General features: G+C 34.3%; 1 protein-coding gene across 1 annotated transcript in view; it reads left to right on the top strand.

Moving 5' to 3' along the window:
• Positions 1–22,986, top strand: part of Dnai4 (dynein axonemal intermediate chain 4) — a 111,892-nt gene that overhangs the window by 59,311 nt on the left and 29,595 nt on the right. The window contains 5 exon segments of the mRNA XM_026409354.2: positions 3,741–3,937; positions 14,531–14,617; positions 16,018–16,169; positions 21,350–21,507; positions 21,882–22,003. Coding sequence (XP_026265139.2) covers positions 3,741–3,937; positions 14,531–14,617; positions 16,018–16,169; positions 21,350–21,507; positions 21,882–22,003 — 716 coding nt within the window.

Raw genomic sequence — 22,986 nt, 5'->3', positions numbered from 1 at the left:
GTAGTTCTCAATATGGAGCCATTCCACAGTCTTCTACCTGGTGACAGGTTGATTTTATAGAACCATGTCCATCTTGCTGTTTTGTATTTACTGGAATAGATGCTTACTTTAAATATGGATTTCCCTTCTACCAGTATGTTTGTACTAAAACTATGGTCTATGGTCCTACAGACCAACTTTTGTACTGTCATGTTATTGATACACAGCTTTGTTTCTGACCAAGGAATTAACTTCATAACAAAAGAAGCACAGTAATGGGCTCATACTCAGAGAATCCCCTGGTATTACTATGTTTTCCACCATCCTAAAGCACTTCCCAGCTCTGTGATCAGGAAATTGTTCCTATGCTAAAATGAGCTTTACCATGTAGTTCACAGTCCTGCATTATCTATTGTTCAGTGCCTAAAAACATTTACAACAGATGTCACATCCAGGGTTTTTTTAAATTTGTTTATGGTAGGAAGGCAAGTTTACTATGATTAATGCATAATAATTAAAAGCCTACCATAGTAATTTGAAGCCCATCATTGATCTTTTTTAAAAAGTGAAATAGTACTTCTAGTTTTAATTAGAATATAGACAGTTATGAGACCACATGCAGGAATGGGAACCATAGTACAGTGTTGTGATTTTGCTTATATGATGAGACATAGACTAGAGGTCAGGAAAGCTGGGAGGACTGGAATTTGTGGATAGAGAATCAGAGAAGAGGGAGCTATAGCAGATAAAATACTGCAAAAATCTGCCATTGAATCTTTGACTGCAACCTAAACTATACATTTAGAATAAAACACTATAAAGTCAAGCAAAGAACAATTATTTATCAAAGTTCACACCAGATGGAGAGATACATATTGAGTTTTGAGTAGCCACAGAGAGACCTTGTTGCATAACTGAGGCATTCAATAGATATCTAGAGGATGATGCTTTAACAATAAGGCTTGACTAGTCCCAGAGTTAAGGCTAGTCTAAACTCTCCAACAATCTTTTTAAAAGGCCATAAAATAGAATTCTAACCTAAAAGTAAGTTAACTACTTGTCCAAATTAACTTAAACACTTTTTAAAGAAAAAAAATCCATGCATCAGCTTTATAACACAACAAACAACATCAATAAAAATTATTAGTAACATGAAGAAGGAGGAAAATGTGACCCATAACTACAAGAAAAATAAGTAAGTGGAAACAGATAAAAGGGTCACTGAGAAAGTGGGAGGGAGGACTTTTAGAAGACCTAGAATACCTAGAATATTCAATACCAAAGGAGAGCAACAATGTTGGAGAACTGAGGCAATATAACAGAGAAAAGATAGTCTCTTTAACAAGTGGTGTTGGAGCAACTAGATTTGGCAAAAAAAAAAAAAAAAAACAAGTGAATCTAGACACAGATCTTCAAACTTTCACAAAAATTTACACAAATGGATCATGGGCTCAAAACATAAATCATAAAATTACTGGAAAATAACAGGGAAAACCCTTAATGGCCTTGGGTATTGCAATGACTATTTATTTATTTATTTATTTTTTGTTTTGTTTTTTGGAACTGGAGATTGAACCCACAGGTACTTTGTCACTGAGCTACATCTCTAGATTTTTTTTTTTTTTAAGACAAGGTCTCTGCTAAGTTGTTGAGGCTGGCCTTGAACTTCAGTTTCTCTGCTTCAGCCTCTTGAGTCACTGGGATTACAGGCATGTAGCACCATGCCCAAATGAAATGATTTTTTTAAATAAAACATCAAAGAAACAAACAACTCAAAGGAATAGTTGATAAGCTGGACCTTGTAAAAATTGAGAACCTCTGTTCTGTGAAATATACCATTAAGAAAATAAGAAAACAAATCACGGAAGAAAATAAGAAAACAAATCACTGAAGACATAGCTGAGGGGAAGAAGTATAGCTGGAGAAAGATATTGGCCAAATTATATAATGTGCATGTACAAATGTGTAGACAGATCCCACCATTATGTACAACTATAGTAGCACCAATAAAATGTGGGGAAAAAACATAGCTGGTAAGTGACAATTGTGCAAAATATAGGAAAATTTATTAGAACCCAACAATCAGGGAATAAAAAACATGATTTAAAAATAAATAAAAGATTTGAAGAGACATTTAACCAAAGAAGATACACATATGGCAATTGTGCATATAAAATATGTCATTAGGGAATTGCAAATTAAAACAAAAATGAGAAACCACTATACACCTATTAGAATGGCCAAACTCAAAACACTGACAATACAAAATGATGTTGAAGGTGTGGAAGAACTCTCATTCATTGCTGGTGGAATATTCTTATCATACAATCTAACTATTTCTCCTTGGTATTTATGCAAATGACTTAAAATGTTTGTTTGCATATAAAACCTGAACTTGGATGTTTATAGGAGCTTTATTCATAATTGCCAAAACTTGGAAGCAATCAAGGATGTCCTTCAAGAATAAATGGAAAAATATACTGTGGTACATTAAGATATTGGAATACTATTCAGTGATAGATTATCAAGCTATGAAAGACATGGAGGAAACTTAAATGCAAATGAAGTCAATCTGAAAAGGCCACGAACTGCATGATTCCAACTGCATTACATTGAGAAAAGGCAAAATTATGGAATGAGTGAAAAGATTAATGCTTGCCAGGGGTAAGGGGGCAGGAGAGGGTGAAAGTAGAGCATAGAAAACCTTTAGAGCAGTGAAACTGTTCAGTATGATACTATAATGGAGGATAAATGTCATACATTTGTCAAGATTCATAGAATATATAACGCCAAGAATGAATGTTAATGTAAGCTACGAAGTTTGGATAGTAATGATAGTAAACCAAAAGCAATGAAACATTCCCAGAGTGATTGTAGAGGTTAGAGCTACTGCAAAAGACTTGAGATATGCAGGGATGTGGGTTCCCACCATATCTCTCATTTGACTCATGCATTTGGCTTATGTAGAAAACATGAATCTTGGAGAATCACAGTGAATTATTATCAACTTAACCCAGGTGGTAACTCCAAGGGCAACTGGCACTCCAGATGGAACTTCATAGTCTGAGCAAACTAATATGTCTCCTTCATATATCATGTATAACTATTGATAAGGCAATGCCCCTTTTTCCCTTTTCAATCTCTGTGACAAAATAAAAAAATGTTGGAAGCTATATACCTTTACTATCTTATCTCCATGATATATCAGTTCTTCAGCCCTGTGTCATAATTTAATATACACGGTCTTTCACTTTCACAAGACTGGTCCATTTCATTGATAATATTATACTAGTTGGACCTAGTAAACAAGTATTAAACCTATGGTGAGACATTTGCACGTCACAGAGTGGGAAATAAATTTGATAGAAAAAGGTAACTTCTATCTCAGTGGAATTTCTAGGAATCCCTTGGGGTGGGATAAGTTGAGCTATACCTTCTAAGGTGAAGTTTTTGCACCTGGTCCCTTTCCAACCAAAAAGAAAAGCAGGAGGCACAATGGAGGCAGTGTATTCCTAATCTGGATGTTCTAGCCTGGCCCATTTACTGAGCGGTGAATAAAACTGCTAGTTTTCAGTAGGACCCAGAACAACCGGAGACTGCAACAGATCCAGGCTACTATTCAAAGTACCCTATCACTTTGGTCATATGATCTAGTAGATCTATGGTGCTTAAATTCTAAGTGGCAGATAGATATCCTGTTTGGAGACTTTGGAAGGCCCCCTAAAGGTATAGAATACAATGAGGTTTCTATTTTATTTTAGAACTTGAACCTGAAGAGCCTAAAGAGGTTTTAGAAGGTGAAAAACTTGAAGAAGTAGAGGAAGAAGTTAAGGAGGAGGAGGAAGAAATAGAAGAAATAGTTGGAGAACCAGCCAATTTGGAACGACTTTGGTCTTTTTCCTGTGACTTAACCAAAGGCCTTAACATAAGCAGCCTTGCCTGGAATAAAACAAATACAGTAAGTTATCAAATATTTTAATAATTCCATCTCTAGGATTTAAGGACAACTGTCAAATTCTAGTAATGAAGACTTTTTTCCTCTATGAGGCAATTAATTAAAATTATTCCCCAATTTTAGAATGTCCCTAAAACTACTTCATATTTCTAAAAGGGAAAATAAAAACAGTTACAAGATCGTGTGTGTGTGTGTGTGTGTGTGTGTGTGTTTACATACATATATATAAAACATTATCATTTTTATTTTAGGACATGTACTTGGGACATGGTATTCTCAATTCATTTCAGATACTAAGACACATGCTAGAAAGTAATATATGGTTGATTAATTTTAACATATACCAAAACTCATGTAACAAAATTCAGATTCTCATCATAGTCATATTTAGAAGTATATACTTCAATCCAATGACTCTGCAAATAGGCAAAATAATTTTGAGATTCCTTTAAATGCTATTACTACTAATATTAGCAAACACTTAAACAGTATAAACCAGACAGTGTTGTGTTATACCTGTGTTAACACTTTTAGGTATTATTGTTTTCTTCATTATGTTGATGAGGAAGCTGAGATACAAAAAGTTTAAATAACTTACCCAATGATCACAACTATTAAATGAAACAGTCAGAATCTAAACAGATAACCTGGCACCAAGTTCTCACCCTTAACTATTGCACTGCCAAAAATCCTTTTAAAACAAACAAACAAAAAGCTGAATCAAGCTCAGAAATGGTATGTCTGCTTGTAAAGAAGAAATAATTATAGAATAACAAAGCCAATTTCCTCCTGGAGTTTATAAACTCATTCTGAAGACATTTCCCATTTCTAAATCTAAATTTTGGAATTTAGCAATTTCAGAAACCTTTTGGAGAATAACATTATCTTTGAGATAGTGTGTTTTTAAAGTGGTCAAAACTATTTTTTTTAGAATTACATTGTATTACATATGTTTAAGAATTAGCCTTATGATGTTTTGTTTTTTTAAGTAATTTATTTATATATGAAAGTAGAATGCATTACAATTCTTATTACACATATAGAGCACAATTTTTCATATCTCTGGTTGTATACAAAGTATATTGACATTAATTCATGTCTTCATAGATGTACTTTGGATAATAATGTCCATCACATTTTACTCTCATTTCTAACCCCATGCCCCCTCTTTTCCCCTCCACCCCTCTGCCCTATCTAGAGTTCATCTATTCCTCCCCATGCTTCCTCTCCCTACCCCACTATGAATCATTCTCCTTATATCAGAGAAAACATTTAGCATTTGTTTTTTGTTTTTTTGGATAACTTCACTTAGCATTATCTCTTCCAACTCTATCCATTTACCTGCAAATGCCATGATTTTATTCTCTTTTATTGCTGATAAATATTCTATTGTCTATATATGCCACATTTTTTTTATCCATTCATCTATTGAAGGGCACTAGGTTGATTCCACAGTTTAGCTATCCTGAATTGTGCCTTATGGTGGTTTTCAAGATAGCGGAATAAAGGAGATCGCATTCCTAGCTGTTCCATGATGTGAAACCAAAAAAGCAGAAAGGCAGCTTCTCATCAAGGTGGGTGAACAAAAAAAGCAGGGTGGTGGACTTCACTGGAATTTAAAACTAGACATTCAAAGCAGATCGGGGACTCAAGAGGTTGGATATAATAAAATAAGGAAGAAATCCCCAGCAGCTCAGCCACTGCCATGACCAAGCAGCAAGCAATATCCCAAGTGGTCCCTCCATGAGCAAAGTGGAGGGATAAGGCAATTATAGGAACCTGCACTTTTAGGAGACCTGAGGCATGTCTAGGTATGGAGCATTTAGAGATCAAGGAAATTGTCTTAAACTGAAAGGCGCAGTGCACAATATCGTTGTGGGGGAAAGAAACCACCATCTCTCCGCACGGCATGCAGAGGACAAAGGAAGGAATGATTTTGCAGCACATGCATGGATACTGGCAGCTAAAAGAGCCAATTTCTTGCAAACCTGAGTTTTGCCTGAAATATAGGCCCAGTAAGCAAACATTACACAACAAAGAGTGTGCTTAACTTATCAGGAGAAAATCAGACATGGAGAGAGGTTTATATAGAGGACAAATGGTTGTGGAAATCTACCTGGCTCTATCCCTCCCCCTCCAATCTGATGGTTTGTAGGACCTTCTTGGAGAGACATATCTGGCCAGGAATTTGGAAGGGTGGAGGCAGGATAAATTGAGTTTAAAGACTGAACCCAAGACCAGGAAACAAGGGGTCCACAGGTGATATAAGGAATTCAGAATTAGCTCCTCCACAACTTGAGTGAAACCCAGGGAGATCCCTGGGATCCAGTCTTCCACAGGGACCAGCAAGTTCTGGGCACTGGAAGTGCACTGATTTAAACTATCCAGACCAATTAGCATTCAGTGAAGAACCTGGAGCCCACCTAAGCCTAAACCCTGCCTCCAGGAATTCCATCTATGGGTTTACCTCTATCACTTCAGCAATCCCCAGGGTGAAGTATCATGCTCCAGAAGACCCCACCATACCCCACTAAGAAAAGAAGCTGAGAATGTTTTGAAATTCAGTGGAAAGATTCTTTAACTTTTCATCAAGATTTTTTTATTATTGATTTTTTTATATATAAATACATGACAGCAGTAGAATGTATTACAATTCTTATTACACATATAAAGCACAGTTTTTCATATCTCTCTATGTTCACGCCAATTTATGCCTTTGAACATGTACTTTTTTTGCATTACAATTCTTTTTTTTTTTTTAAAGAGAGAGTGAGAGAGGGGAGAGAGAGAGAGAGAGAGAGAGAGAGAGAGAGAGAGAGAGAATTTTTAATATTTATTTTTTAGTTCTCGGCGGACACAACATCTTTGTTGGTATGTGGTGCTGAGGATTGAACCCGGGCCGCACGCATGCCAGGCGAGCGCGCTACCGCCTGAGCCACATTCCCAGCCCCTGCATTACAATTCTTAATACACATATATACCACAATTTTTCATATCTCTGTTTGAACACAAAGTATGTTGACACCCAATTCAAGTCTTCATACATGTACTTTGTATAATGATGACCATCACATTGCACCATCCTTGCTAGTTTCCTGCCCCCTCCATTTCCTTTCCACCCCTCCTCCCTATCTAGAATTAATCTAATCCTCCCATGCTCTCCCTCCCTACTCCACTATGAGTCAACCTCCTTATATCAGAGAAAACATTTGGCATTTGTTTTTTGGGGATTGGCTAACTTCACCTAGCATTATCTTCTTCATTGTCATCCATTTACCTGCAAATGACATGATTTTGTTCTTTTTTAATCATCAAGAATTTTTTAAAAATTCTTTTTCTCTTTTCAATTGTGACTTTAATGCTACATGAATATTTATGCATACTCATACTTGATTTTTTTCTCATTTCTAGCATTTTTGAAGCCAGTTATTTTTCATGAATGAATTTTTGGGGGACTAGGATATTTGATTAGTAATGTCTTAGTTTTGTTTTACATTCTGTTATTTTGATTTATTTTTAATTTTTAATACTTCACTTTATATTTTTCTCTCATGTGTTTTCCTTGATTCTTTTTCTCCTTTTCTTCCACTATCAGCCAATCTGTTATTCTCTTTCATTCTTTCTTTAATCTTTTTACTTCTATTTTCTCTCCTCCCTCATAATCATCACATCCTATATATCATTTCTCTTCTCTCCCTGTCCAACATTTGAAATTGTAAACCATTTTGCAAACTTGCTGTTTTATTGTAGGCAATAACTGATCATATCATTTGTTTATTATTATAATTAACATTGTGGATGTCATAGTAGGAACTATTTGATTTAATGCAGTGTATTGTTTGAATTGGTTATTGCTGTTATTTGACTCTCCCTAAACAGTGAGGTACTGGAAACCTTCAGTGACATTCTAATCCACAGGGTTAAAAACTCTATTGCCTTAGATTCATACTGTTAGATGAAAAAGCAAGGGAATAAATTGCCCCAAACAAACCAATATACTCCAGTAACAGAATTCATTGGCACCACAGTGGAAGAAATGTCAGAGAGGGAGTTTAGAATCTACATAGTTAAACTGATACATGAAACAAAGGATGGTATAAGGAGTGAAATTAGAAAATACTAGAAGTGAAAGATGACTTCAAGAAAGAGACATTCTGGGGAAAAAAATCCAGAAATCTTTGAAATGAAGGAATCAATAAACCAAATTAAAACTTCAAGTAATATGGAATAAACTGAAAAGACCAAATTTAAGATTTATTGGGATAGAGAAAGCTCAGAGATAAAAAACAAAAGGAATGTACAATCTTTTCATTGAAATAAGACAAAAATTTCCAAATCTAAAGAATGAAATGGAAAATCAAATACAGAAAGCTTACATGACCCCAAATATACAGACACACACCAAGGCACATTACTTTGAAAATACCTAACATACAGAATAAGGATAGAATCTTAAATGCTGCCAGAGAAAAATGACAGGTCACATTTAGAGGGAAATCAATCTGGATCTCAACTGATCTTTAAACCCAGACCCTCAAAGCTAGGAAGCCTTGGAATAACATATCAAGGTCTGAGAGAACATGGAAGCCAGCCAACAACTATACTCAGCAAAACTAAGCTTTGGAATTGATGATGAAATAAAACCTTCCATAATGAACAAGAGTTAGTTAAAATTGAATTCAGAACTGGAAAGCCTGCAGTACAAAACATACTCAATAAGATATTTCATGAAGAAGAAATGAAAAAAGGGGAAACCAGCATTGGGAGGAACTATTCTAGAAGAATAGTCGAAGGAGAAACTAATTCAAATTAAAAATCAGAAATAAATCAAAATAACAGGGAATAAAAATTATTTCTCAATAATAACATTGAATGTAAATGGCCTCAACGCTGACCAAAGACATGGAGTGAAGATTGGATTAAAAAAAGAAAAACGAACAATATGCTGTCTACAAAAGACTCAACTTGTATTCAAAGCATCCACAGATTTAAGGTAAAAGGATGGGAAAAAAACTATCATTCATATGGATCTTATCATTCACATCAAGGATTTCTGTTCTCATAAAGTGGACATCAAACCAAAGTTAATTGGCTTGAAGAAGGACATTTGAAGATTGACAAGAACATTTCATACTGTTCAAGGGAATTCTACATCAACAAGACATAACAATATTAAATATTTATGCCCCAAATAATGGAGCATGTATATACATCAAAGAAACCCTTCACTATTTCAAGAATCAAACAAATCACAACACATTAATACTGGGTGACTTCGGTACCCCTCTCTCACCACTGGATAGATCCTTCAAACAAGAACTAAACAAAGAAACTATAGAACTAAAAAATACAGTCAATGCCGGGTATGTTGGCACATGCCTTTAATTCCAGCAGCCGGGAGGCTGAGACAGGAGGATCTCAAGTTCAAAGCCAGCCTCAGCAAAAGCAAGGCACTAAGCAACTCAGTGAGACTGTGTCTCTAAATAAAATATAAAATAGGGTGTGGGAATGTGGCTCACTGGGCAAGTGTCCCTCAATTGTTCTATCCCTGTACCCCCCCAAAAATACAATCAATAATTTATACAGACATAACATAGAATAGTTCATACATCAACAACCAAATACACTTTCTTCTCAGCAGTACATGGATCCTTCTCTAAAACAGATCATACTTAGGTCACAAAGCAACTCTTAGCAAATACAACAAAATAGAGATAATACCTGCATTTTGTCAGATCATAAGGGAATGAAATTAGAAATGAATGATAAAATAAGAAATAAAAGTTACTCTTAACAACTGGAAACTAAATAATACACTATTAAATGACCAGTGGAAATGTGAAGAAATCAGGGATGAAATTTAAAAAATACTTACAGGTGAGAATAGTGATATAATATATCAAAAATCTGGAACACTATGAAGGCAATACTAAGAAGAAAATTGATTGCATTGAGCTCATTCATTAAAAGAATAAAAAGTCAACAAATAAATAACCTAACATTACATCTCAAAGCTCTAGAAAAAGAAGAACAAATAAATACCAGAAGCAATAAAAGACAGGAAATAATGAAAACTACACCTGAAATCAATGAAATTAAAACAAAAAAAATCCAAAAAATAGACAAAACAAAAAGTTTGTTCTTTGAAAAAATGAATAAAATTAATAAACCCTTAGCCAAGCTAACAAAGAGAAATAGAATACTCAGATTACTAAAATTTGTGATACAAAAGGAAATAACACAACAGACACTACTGAAATACAGACTACATTCAGAACTTGTTTTGAAAACTTAAATTCTAATAAAATATAAGATCTTGGAGACATTGACAAATTTCTATAGACATATGACCTACCCAAATTGAATCAGGAGAACATCGAACATCTAAACAGATAAATTGCAAGCAATGAAATTGAAGACATCATCAAAAGTCTACCAACAATGAAAGTCCCAGGACCACATGGATTCTCAACTGAGTTCTACCAGACCTTCAAAGAAGAATTTACACCAACATTCCTCAAATTATTCTATGAAATAGAAAAGAAGGGAACCTTTCCCAACTCATTCTATGAAGCCCCCTAATACCGAAACCAGACAAAGACACATCAAGGATAAATAACTTCACATCAGTATCCATGGTGAACATAGATGCAAAAATTCTTAATAAAATATTGGTAAATTTTATACAAAAACATATTTAAAAGATAGTGCACCATGATCAAGAGGGGTTCATCCAAGGGATGAAAAGTTGGTTCAACATACAGAAATCAATGAATGTAATTCATCACATCCATAGACTTAAAAGACAAGAATCACATGATTTTCTTAATAGATGCAGAAAAAAGCAGTGGACAAAATACAGCATCCACTTATTTTCAAAACACTAGAAAAATTAGGAATAGTAGGAACATATCTCAACATTGTAAAAGCTATATATGGTAAAACAATGCAAATGTCATTCTAAATGGAGAAAAATTGAAAGCTTTCCCTCTAAAAACTGAAACAAGGCAGGGATGCCCTCTTTCATAACTTCTACTCAATATATTCCTTGAAACTCTAACCAGAGCAATTAGAGAGAAGAAGTAAAAGGGATACAAATAGGAAAAGAAGAGTTAAACTATCCCTACTTAGTGACAACATGCTTATATTTAGAACAACCCCCCAAAAAATTGCCCCAGAAAACTTATAGATCTCATAAATTAATTTAGCAAAGTAGCAGGATATAAAATTCACACCCATAAATGAATTGCTTTCCTATACATCAATGATGAATCTACTGAAAAAGAAATTAGGAAAACTATTCCATTCACAATAGCCTCAAAGAAAATAAAATATTTGGGAATCAAAATTACAAAAGAGGTATAAGACCTCTACAATGAAAACTAGAGAAATGCTAAAGAAAGAAATTGAAGAAGACATTAGAAGATGGAAATATCTCCCATGCTCTTGGTTAGGCAGTATTAATATTGTTAAAATGGCCATACTACCAAAAGTGTTATACAAATTCACAGCAATTCCTATTCAGGTACTGATGATGTTATTCATAGAAATAGAAAAAGCAGTCATGAAATTCATTTGGAAAAAGTAAGAGGCCCAGAATAGCCAAAGTTATGCTTTGCAAGAGAAGTGAAGTAGGAGGCTTTATAATACCAGACCTTAAATTATACTACAAACATATAGTAATAAAAACAGCATGGTATTGGCACTAAAACAGACATGAAGACTATAGTACAGAACAGAAAACACAGAGAGAAATCCACATAAATACAGTTATCTCATACTGAACAAAGGGTCCATACATATGCATTGAAGAATAGATAGCCTCTTCAACAAATGGTGCTGGGAAATCTGGAAATACATTTGTAATAAAATGAAATTAGACCTCTATTTCTCACCCTGCACAAAACAACATGCTTCATGGACCTACACATTAGAAAAGAGACCCTGTGCCCTCTAGAAGAAAAAGTAGGCCCAACTCTTTATCATATCTGCTTAGGAACCAACTTCCTCAATAAGACTCTTGAAGTGTAAGAAATAAAATCAAGAATCAGTGAGATGTGTCAGACTAAAAAGTTTCTTCAAGTAAAGGAAACAATCAGGACATGAAGAGAGAGCCTACACAGTGCGAGAAAATCTTTGCCACCTGCACCTCAGGTAGAGTATTAATCTCCAGGATATATGAAGAACTCAAAAATCTTAACACCAAAAAAACAAATAACCCAATCAGTAAATGGGCTAAAGAACTGAACAGGCACTTCACAGTAGAACAAATATAATCAGTCCACAAATATATGAAAAAGATTTTCAACATCACTAGCAATTAGAAAAATGCAAATTAAAATGACACTGAGATTTCATTTCATTCCAATCAGAATGGCAATTATCAAGAATACAAGTAATAATAAATGCTGGTGAAGATGTGGTGAAAAAAGGTCACCTATATATTGCTGGTGGGAATGCAAATTGGTGAAACCACTCTAGAAAGCAGTATGGAGATTGTTCAGAAAACTTGGAATGGAACCACCATTTGACACAATTATCCCACTCCTTGACATAAATTCAAAGGATTTTAAATCAGCATACTGTAGTGATGTGGCCACAGTGTTCATTGCATCTCAATTCACAATAGCTAAATTATGGAATCAACCTAGGTGCCCTTTAATAGATGAATGGATAAAGAAAATACATAATGAAATATTACTCAACCATAAAAAAACAATGAAATTATGAAATTTGCCAATAAATGGATGTAACTGGATACTATCATGCTAAGGCCAAATATTCTCTCTGATATACAGATGCTGACTCATCATAGGCAGTGAGGAAGGGAAGAAAGGGGGTTACTGGATTGGACAGGGGTGAATGGTGGGAAGGAAGGGCAGATTAAAAACAACAGAATGAATCAGACATAACTTTCCTGTGTTCATATATGAATACGTGACCAGTGTAACTCCACATCATGTACAACCACAGGAATGGGAAGTTATATTCCATGTATATATGATATGTGAAAATGCATTCTACTGTCATGTGTAACTAAAATGAACAAATTGAAAATAAAAGAAGAATTAGTCTTATTACTTCATTAACACATTTTATCAGGTTAGGTGTGCAAATGTAATAGTTGTCATTTATGTATAATTATTTGTATTGAAACCTAAATGATACATCATTTTATTATGTTTATTATTTTTAATAAAATAAAGTAGGCTTGCTACAGATTTGTCTTCATAAAACCACATTTTGGAACATCTTATAAATAAATGGGATTTACTACTTTAATAGCAGTCTTCAATAAAGATGTATGAAACATTTTCAGTAAATGAATAATCTTGCATTTTCAAAATTAATTCATTGCTATTGGGATTAAATTATTTTGAATAAAACTAAAAAGTATATTAGATATGGTACATTATATGGCATATAATATTTATTAATTTATTCTTCAGATATTTATTAGACAGTCACTCTTCTGGCAGTCTGTTAAGGTGCAGCAGTAATTGAGTTACACATAGAGTGTGCCCATAGAATACTTTTCCATATGCTTTGGTTAAAAAAATTAAATAATGCTGTGGGAGTACGAAAGAGAGTCTCTTTGGTACTGAGAATGCTTCTTAGAGTAGTGCCTATGTAGAATCTCAAAGAGATGACAAGGGGTTTATTAATGTCTGATGAAAGGGTAATTCTGAAGACAGTCTTAAGACAGAGGGAATTGTGGAGAGATGACATTGGTTTTTAAAGTTGGGTGGTTACCAGAAAATATAATATTTTAAAAATCAAGTTATTCTGATTATCTGGGTTTGGTCAGTCATTGGACTTTTGTCCATATTTGTTTACATATGCATTTTTGAACTGACCTGCCATATTAGTCAGCTTGGACTGCCATAACAAAATGCCATAAACTATGCATCTTAAACAACAGTAATGTGTTTTCTGTCAGTTCTGGAGTCTGGAAGTCTAAGATCAGAGTGTTGGCTGATTTTATTCCCAGTGAATTTCTTCCATCCTCCTTCTCAGTGTATCCTTACGTGGAAAAGACAGAGTTCCGATGCCTTCAAAAAAGCCCAATCTTCAAAGTCAATTTTATTGGAAGTTAAGGCTTCAATATATGAATTTTGTGGGGGAAACGTTCATTCCATAGCATCTGCCTTTAACACAAATGTCTTTAACAGTCGTGGGAAGATTATGTCAATATGTAAGAGAACTTGTTAGCAATGAGTTCTTTTAAGTACTGATTGCACCACTGAACTCACCAATTAGTTCTTTGTAGATATTTATTCTTTATCCCAAAAATGAGGATTATACTGATTGATTTTATTTACTTAGGAAAATGGAGGGACAGGGTGAAAACAGATATTCTACTGGTATTTTTTCTGCAATCAAAAAGTTTTGCCAGCATTGTTTAAGATAGTTCATTAATAGATATTTTTATATATTTCCAAATATTTTTGAAATTTTTAATTTTAATTTTATTTTTTATTTTTTGCTGGGCTAGGTATTGAGCGCAGAGCCTCACATATGCTAGGCAAGTGCTCTATCACTAAGCTACATTCCTACCCTGTCTTATTTTAAATCTATTTTTTATTTGTTTTTTAGGACCTTTTGGCTGTGGGCTATGGGCACTTTGGATTTCGAGAGCAAAAAAGAGGATTGGCTTGCTGCTGGTCAATAAAGAATCCCATGGTAACCCAAACAGAAATAATAATCATGTTTAATTATTTAAATGTTGACAAAATTCTCATAAAGTTTATAATTTATATAATAAATAAACTTCAGAAAATTTTGTTAGGATTTTTTTCTTCATTTTCATTGGTTTATCTCCATAATAATTAAAATATGTTTTTGATTATATAGGGTAAAGGGAATTCATTCATGAATTCATTTAATAAATATTTATTGAGCATCTTATATATGCTGTTAGATCTGATGATGCATAATTGAACCAGTATTAATTATATAATCACAGCTAATTATAAAGAAGAATGAATATACAAATGAAAATTCTTAAAAAATTAAACATTTCTTTTTAGACTTAATTGTTTCTTAACATTATGAATTGGTCTTTATCACATGACCTCTGCTATCCTCAATAGATATAAAATAAGTTGACTTTCTTATTGTCATTAATTTTAAAAGAGAATAAGTAAGAATCATGGTAATCTGTTTTTCTAAAAAAGGCCTAGTCAGTCTGTTACTTTAGTTTTAATTCCAAACTGAAATCTAAACTGGGAGAGGTGGCACACATTTGTAATCCCATTTATTCAGGAGGATGAGACAGGAGATTGCATATTTAAGGCCAGTTCTAGCAATTTAGCAATACTCTGTCTCAAAATAAGAAAATGAAAATGTGAGTAGCTCAGTAGCTCTGTAGTAGAGTACCCCGTATTCAATCCCCAGTACAAAATAAATAAAAAGCAACTGAAATGCAGAGTGAAAAATTTAGAGAAGTGTTTAAAGAGTATATAAAAAGTGGTTATTTTTTTCTAAATAACCCCAATCTGTCAGGACACTAAGTTTATATAGCATAAAAGAAAAAAGCAAATTGTTCTAAATATGGAAGGGTCCACAGAGAATTTATCAGTAACTTGTCTTCTTTTCCACATGTGTGGTTAGAAAGAGGACAGAATTTAGATTACACTGGATGGACTTGTGCAGCAGAGCAAATTAGAATGTTTTGGTGTATTTTTCTATGTTAGATATAATAGGTAACACAGGTCTAAAATAAATACTGGAATACAGAAATATATGCTAGATGATTTGTTACCCATTATATGTTTCCATAAGAAGGTAGATATGTGATGCTCATAGTAATCCTGCTGAAAGAATACCAAAATACTATAGTATTATAGAATCCAGTGACGTATTTATTAAAGATATCAAGTACGATTGATTCATACTTTGATAAAAATAAAACTATTTTATTTTTATCTATAATAGAGTCAGGAAGACAGGAGTAACTGAATGTGGACTGATTTTTTTCACCTCCCTACTGCTACCAGATTAGTCTCTGCCACCATCATATCTTGCCTTACTATCTATCATCTATGAAAACAAGTTTAAAATATAATTATTTCTTTATTCAGTGGCCAGAACGCATTTATCAGAGTCCATATGGAGTTACTGCTGTGGATTTTTCAATTGGAACACCTAACCTGCTAGCAGTTGGCTATCACAATGGCACAATTGCAGTTTATAATGTACAGAGCAACACAGATGTTCCAATTCTGGATAGTAGGTGAGAATATAAGAATTAGGTAAATATACAATACATACTTTTTCAGGAAGACTTACTCTAATGTTATTTAGTTTTAAGTGAATATTTGTGTTATTGAAATTTCTACTGTTATTTCTGAAACATGTAATACTTCTTCATGCTCTCCATCTGTATTTCTGTTTCCTATTTCAATTATCTCCTTCATCTTTTTCTCTCCCACCTCACCAACAAATTTATTTCAGCCTAACAATTTATTGTTATTCTTAAACAATTGCTTCAGGCCATCTTCTCCAGGAAGGCTTCTCATTCTTTCCTTCTGTGTGTACTATACATATCTTCATTATGGCCCTTGTCACACTGTATACACATTATTTGTAAATAGATTGATAGATAGATAGATAGATAGATAGACAGATAGACTTCCCAAGATTATGTATAAACTCCTCAATAGTAAGGATTGAGTCTTACCTTTGTAGTCTCAGTATGTCACAGAATATCAGGCATGGAACAGCAGAAAGTAAATGAATGATGAATGAGTGAGTTATGTTGAAAAAATGAGAAAGTTAAAGATGAAAATTTTTCAAATTGGTTAAGTTTTTTACTAGACAAATACAACCTAAAAATGGTATACTTGTAATAATGTTTGAATAACTTAGTTAGAATGGGAAATTGTCATTAAAGCAAAGGTTTTGAACCTTAACTTTGAAATTATTTTCATAATTTTGTAAGAATGGAACTTTATGCTTGTGTCTAGGAATAGGATCCATAATTTTTACAAATGTTCAAAAGGCACTTTTGATTTTTAAAAAGTTCCAAACTGTTGTATTGGGAGGTTTATGTAACAAAATCAAGGGAATAAGTACTAGGAATAGAGCACCCCATTACTCTGATAGAAGTCAGTAATCTGAAACGTGATTTTAATTTTGCAGAAACAATCAGGTATCAACCATAAAGAGAACCACAGTGTGCAATCTTGAAACATAGCAAGAAAGCAAAATATTGCAAGAATTATTTACTTGAAAATTATTTAAATGACTAATTCATTTAAGCTATGAAAAATAGTTTATAAAAAATAAGACACTTATAGTCAATGTGTCTAAAATAAAGTAAAAGTCAGAATTTACACAACTAAACTGAGAAGGACCTAATGTATGGAGTAATAAAATACAATCTTTGCTTTTGTATTCCTGTTAAGGGATAGCTAATATAATTATAGGCCAGTAAAATTTTCCTTCCTGAAAAACATTAGTGCATATTAGGGCAAATTGATTGTCTTTCCTGTTTTTTGAAATACAATAAAAACATCATTATATAAGTAGGTCACAATACTCTAGGGAGCTGCTCTTATCACTTACACTTGAAGGCCTTTAAAAGATGATGATAATGGGCCACTGCTGCAGATGCTGCTGCCCCACAGACACTGCTGCCATTCCAGAAGGTCTCTTCTCTTGGTTGGCTCAGTTACCTCAGACACTACTTCCATCGCTACCTCCGGGGTCTCTGCCGCTGAACTGGAAATCTTCTGTCAATCAACTTCCACCTGTACCACTATAGCCATTGCTGCTGCCTCTGATTCTGCTACTGCCAGCCTGAAGTTGCCTGGAGGTTTTCTTTCTGGATACTGCTTCCACAGAAGACACTTTTGCCCCAGATGCAACTGAAGCCAACACTGCTGCTGACCCCCAGATATTGCCTGGTGATGCTGTCCCCACAGCGGCAGTTGCAGCTGTAGCCACAACTGCTTTTGACTTGCTAGCTGCTTCCAACAACCACTGCCACTATCACTGCTACCATGGCCTAGAGGACTGTTTTGGAGGAGACTCCAGGTTTGGTTGCATGTGGCTGCACCCATTTGGGGACACCAGCCAGGGCATGAGGCCCAGGTGCCAACAGATTTACCACCACAAGAGCCTCTGACTGGGAACTCCAACCAGGACCTGCAGGTCTAGAGTGGGGATGCCTGTGGGTTTGAGGAGCCTGGGATCTTCCTGCTCAGAGTACTGGTTGCCCTTGTCTTGCTGCTCCATCTTGGAGTTGCTCCTTTGCATGAGTGTATCCCTAGTGGTCTCTCTGCAGTAGGAGCAGCATTGAGATCTTGGGACTGCAGCATGGATGAGCCTGAGGTATCTGAAGCCCAGATGGGTGGGATAGAGACTGGGTTTACAAGAGCTGATCTGGGTTTGGTAATCCTGAAAGATGTCAGAGACAGGGCTGAGAAACTGTTGAACACTGACAGAGACAGTTTGACTTTCCAGCAAGATTTATTTTATTTTATTTTTTGATTTGCTAATCTCTCTACCATATTTGGAACAGGATGTTTTTTATGCATCAGTGTGTGGAGGACAATGATATAAGAATGGTGTTTTGCATTTTTGTTGTATTCTAATGTCTTTAATTTTTTCTCTGTGTTCATATTCTTCCTCTCTCTTGTCTATTTTCTTGGATTTTCTTTCTAAATTTTCTCCAATCTCTGTCAGCTCCTCTTGCACTCTTCCTGTGAATTTTTACTTCTAGATTTTTTCTTCCTCCCTCACGAATATCGAATACTACACTACCTCTGTTCTCTCATCCAGCATTTGAAATTGTAAACCATTTTAACAAATTTTCTGTTTGTACTGTAGATACAAGAAAGCAGTAGACACCTTAGTGGGAGCTATTAAGATTAAGGCTGTATATCATGTAGACTGGGTGCTGTTAATATTGTTCTCACTATTAAAAGCGAAGTGCTAGAAACCTTTACGGACACTATTGAGTTTATACTGCCTTAGATCCATATTTCTAGTTGGGAAAATACACTAACAACATGAAAACTCAAGGGAATAAAGTGCCCCAAACAAATCAAGATGTTTCAACAACAGAAGCCACTGATAACATAGTAGAAGAAATGTCCAAAAAGGAGTTCAGATTGTACATAGTTAAACTGATATGTGAAGAAAAGGATAGTATAATGAGTGAAATCAAAGAAAAAATACAGGAAGTGAAAGGCCACTTCAATAAAGGGTTAGAGATTGTGAAAAAAAAAAAAAAACAACCAAGCAGAAATCCTCTAAATGAAGGAATCAGTAAGCCAAATTATAAATTCAATAGAAAGCCTCACCAACAGACTGGACTACTTAGAAGACAGAACCTCAGACGATGAAGACAAAATATATAATCTTGAAAGTAGAGTTCACCAGGCAGAGAAGATGATAAGATACCATGAACAGAACATCCAAGAATTATGGGATAAATGAAAAGACCAAATTTAAGAATCATCGGAATAGATGAAGGAGCAGAGATACAAACCAAACAATGCACACTCTTCTCAATGATATAATAGCTGAAAATTTCCCAAAGAATGGAATGGAAAATCAAATACAAGAGGTTTACAAGACCCCAAGTGTACAAAATTACAGCAGATGCATACCAAGACACATTATAATGAGAATGAGTAACAGAGAATAAAGATAAAATATTAAAGGCTGTGAGAGAAAAAAAATCAAATTACTTATGGGGAAAACCAATTTGGATCTCATCTGATTTCTCAACCCAGACCCTCAAAGCTAGGAGGTCCTGGAATAATATTTTTCAAGCTTTGAAAGAAAATGGATACCAACCAAGAATTTTATATCTAGCAAAATTGTTTCAGATTTGAAGATGAAATTAAAACCTTCCATGATCAACAAAAATTAAAAGAATTCACAACTAGAAAGCCTACACTACAGAGTATTATTGACAAAATATTCCATGAGAATGAATTGGAAAAAAAAAAGTGAAAACCAGCAAAGGGAGGATCTACACTAAAGGGACATTCAACCAAATGAGAAACTAAGATAAATCCAAAAACCAGAAATAAATCAAAATGACAGGGGATACAAATCATATCTCAGTAATAATCTTGAATGTGAACAGCCTAAACTCATCATCAAAAGACATAGGTTGGCAGATTAGATTAAAAAGCAAGACCAAAAAATATGCTGCCTTCAAGAGACTCACCTCATGGGCTGAGTGGATGCACAGGCTGAGGTGAAAGGATGGGAAAAAAACTTACCACTCATATGGACTGCCTGAACAATCAGGGTTTTCGATTCTCATCTCAGATAAACCAAAGTTAATCAGAAGAGACAAATAAGGACATTTCATACCTCTTAAGAGGAGTATATATAAGCAGGACATAACAATCATAAATATTTAAGCCCCAAACAATGGAGCATCTATGTACATCGAACAAACTCTTCTCAATTTCAAGAGTCAGATACACCACAATATAATAATACTGGGTGACTTTAACCCACCTCTCTCACTACTGGATAGATCTTCCAAACAAAACTAAATAATGAAACTAGAAGTAAATAATACAATTTCATCTGGCCCTAGCGAAAACGGCAATCAATCATCAATAATTCAAATAGTATTAGATGCTGGTGAGGATGTGAGGAAAAAGGATCCCTCACACACTGTCCATGGGATGTACAGTTACTATGGAAAATAGTTTCCTCAAGAAACTGAAAAATAGAACTACCAGGAGATCTAGCTGTACCAGTCCTGGGTATACACTTGAAGAAATTAAAGTTGGCACACTATAGAGACACCTGCATATCTGAGTTTATCACAGCACAATTCTCAAAAGCTAAGCCATGGAATCAGCTAAGGTGCCTGTCAATGGATGAATGATACAATGTGGTATCTATATAGAATGAAGTATTTTTCTCACACAAAGAACAAAATTATGCCATTTATGAAAAAATGGACAGAATTTGAGACCATAAAGTTGACAAAATAAGTCAAGCTCAGAAAAGTATCATGTTTTCTCTCCTATGGGAAGGAAGGAGGAGGAAAAAGAGAGAAAGAACATCATGATAGTAGAAGGGCAACCTTTAGGATGAATGATGCACAACAAGGGGAAAGAGGAAAAGAGGGTCAGGAGAGTATTTGGGGAGTGAAATTGACCAAATTGTGTTATATGCATGTAAGATTAGGCTACAATAAATCTGTTATCCTGTACCATTAATACACATAGATAAAAAATCTTTACAAGACTACTTTATCCTACTACCTTATCCTACCTTGAAGCTCTCAGAATAAATCTCATTGGATGTTGATGAATGTCTATAGCTCATTTGCTGATATTACATGCTATTTTTGCATTACATTCATAAATTAGTTATAATTTTTTAAAAAATGATGATGATGAGCCTATATTTGACATTTTCCTGTTTTAGTGAATCACCTCGAAAACATTTGGGTCCTGTATGGCAACTACAGTGGATAGAACAAGATCGAGGAACAACAGGTGATGACAAAAGAGAAATCCTAGTTTCTATATCAGCAGATGGAAGAATCTCCAAATGGGTTATACGAAAAGGATTGGACTGTCATGGTAATATATATATATATATATAAAAAAATAAATGCACATATATTTTTAGCATAATATAGTATATAAATAGTATATGTCATATATAATATAAACATATATGTGATTCATATATAAATATATGTATATATTAATATATTTTGAAATATATTAAGATATAAACATTGCATTATCTTTGTTTTGAAATGTATGGAATTAAAATATCCTAATGAACTAGTAATAATAAAACTGTGTTTGCTCATTGTTCTAATTTTTGCTAATTTTACCCTAATCACATGCAAAAGATGACAGAAATAATATTGTGGAGAAGATACACATGATGCTTGAACTATTTTTCATGTGATTAATGACAAATTATATTTTTTCCTTAAATAAAGACTTGATGCGATTGAGACGAACTACTGGTGGCATCAACAAGAAAGGAGGGGAAAAAGAGAAGAAAGGTGAAGCTTTGATATCTCGACAGGCTCCTGGAATGTGTTTTGCTTTTCATCCCAAGGTGAATTGTTTCAACCCATTGTTGACTATTGCATATAACAATTTCCAATAATTGAAATATATTAAGATATAAAATAAGACAAAATGTTGACATTCTAATAAATATTGTGCTTTGTACATGAAAAAATAAACATGGATATAGCTGTCAACCCTAAGTGGAATGGCATATTCTAGTTGGCTATATATACTATGCCCCTTACCTCCTTTTCCAGATAGAGGAGAGGTGTGCATTTCTGAGAAACTATGGAAGGATTCTCTTTACAAGTGTGTGATTAACAATGTCCTATCTTGCCCCTATTGGCCATTCTGCTACTCTGTTATGCTTATGTAACCCAAATCTATATAGTGCTCTGCATTTCAGTGGGAGTAACCACTTTCAGGACTGGGGAATTAGGAAGATCTCTTGAATTCATGTCTGTCAAGACCAGAGTCAAATCAGAGCATAGTTAATAAAGTTCTACTTTTTTTTCCAATTCTTCTTATCTGTAAGTACTTAGGGATCAGAAAATTCAGACACTTTTGATTTCTCAGAAAACAAATCCCATGTTCTCTGTTACATGTAATATGATCATCTTTTTAGTAACACCTCTACTTCACTATGCAAACAAAAATTGAGCTCTTTCTCTATTCTACCCTATTGTTCAAACAATATTTAAATCTTACTGTCCCTTCTTTTCCAGATCAAGGCTACTATTGTGAATGTAGTTCAGGCCTTTTTTATTTTTCACTTTTATACTGTAGCCATCTTCTTACTGACTTCATTCACAAATCCTGTAATACACCTTCATTTTGACTCTAGAAAACAGTAGTTCTCAACATGAGCAAGGAGAAGGGGGATTTTTCCTCCAGGGGACTTTTGTCATTGTCTGGACAAATTTTTGGTGGTTAAAACTTGCTGAGTGGGGTGAAGATAAAGAAGAATTACTGGCATCTAGTGGGCAGAGAACAGGGGTGCTGCTAAATATCCTACAATGTACCAATAAC

The sequence above is a fragment of the Urocitellus parryii genome, chromosome 11, assembly GCF_045843805.1.
Source record: "Urocitellus parryii isolate mUroPar1 chromosome 11, mUroPar1.hap1, whole genome shotgun sequence".
Classification (NCBI taxonomy): Eukaryota; Metazoa; Chordata; class Mammalia; order Rodentia; family Sciuridae; genus Urocitellus; species Urocitellus parryii.
The sequence above is the reverse complement of the archived record's forward strand: the minus strand, read 5'-3'. Positions and strand labels throughout refer to the sequence as shown.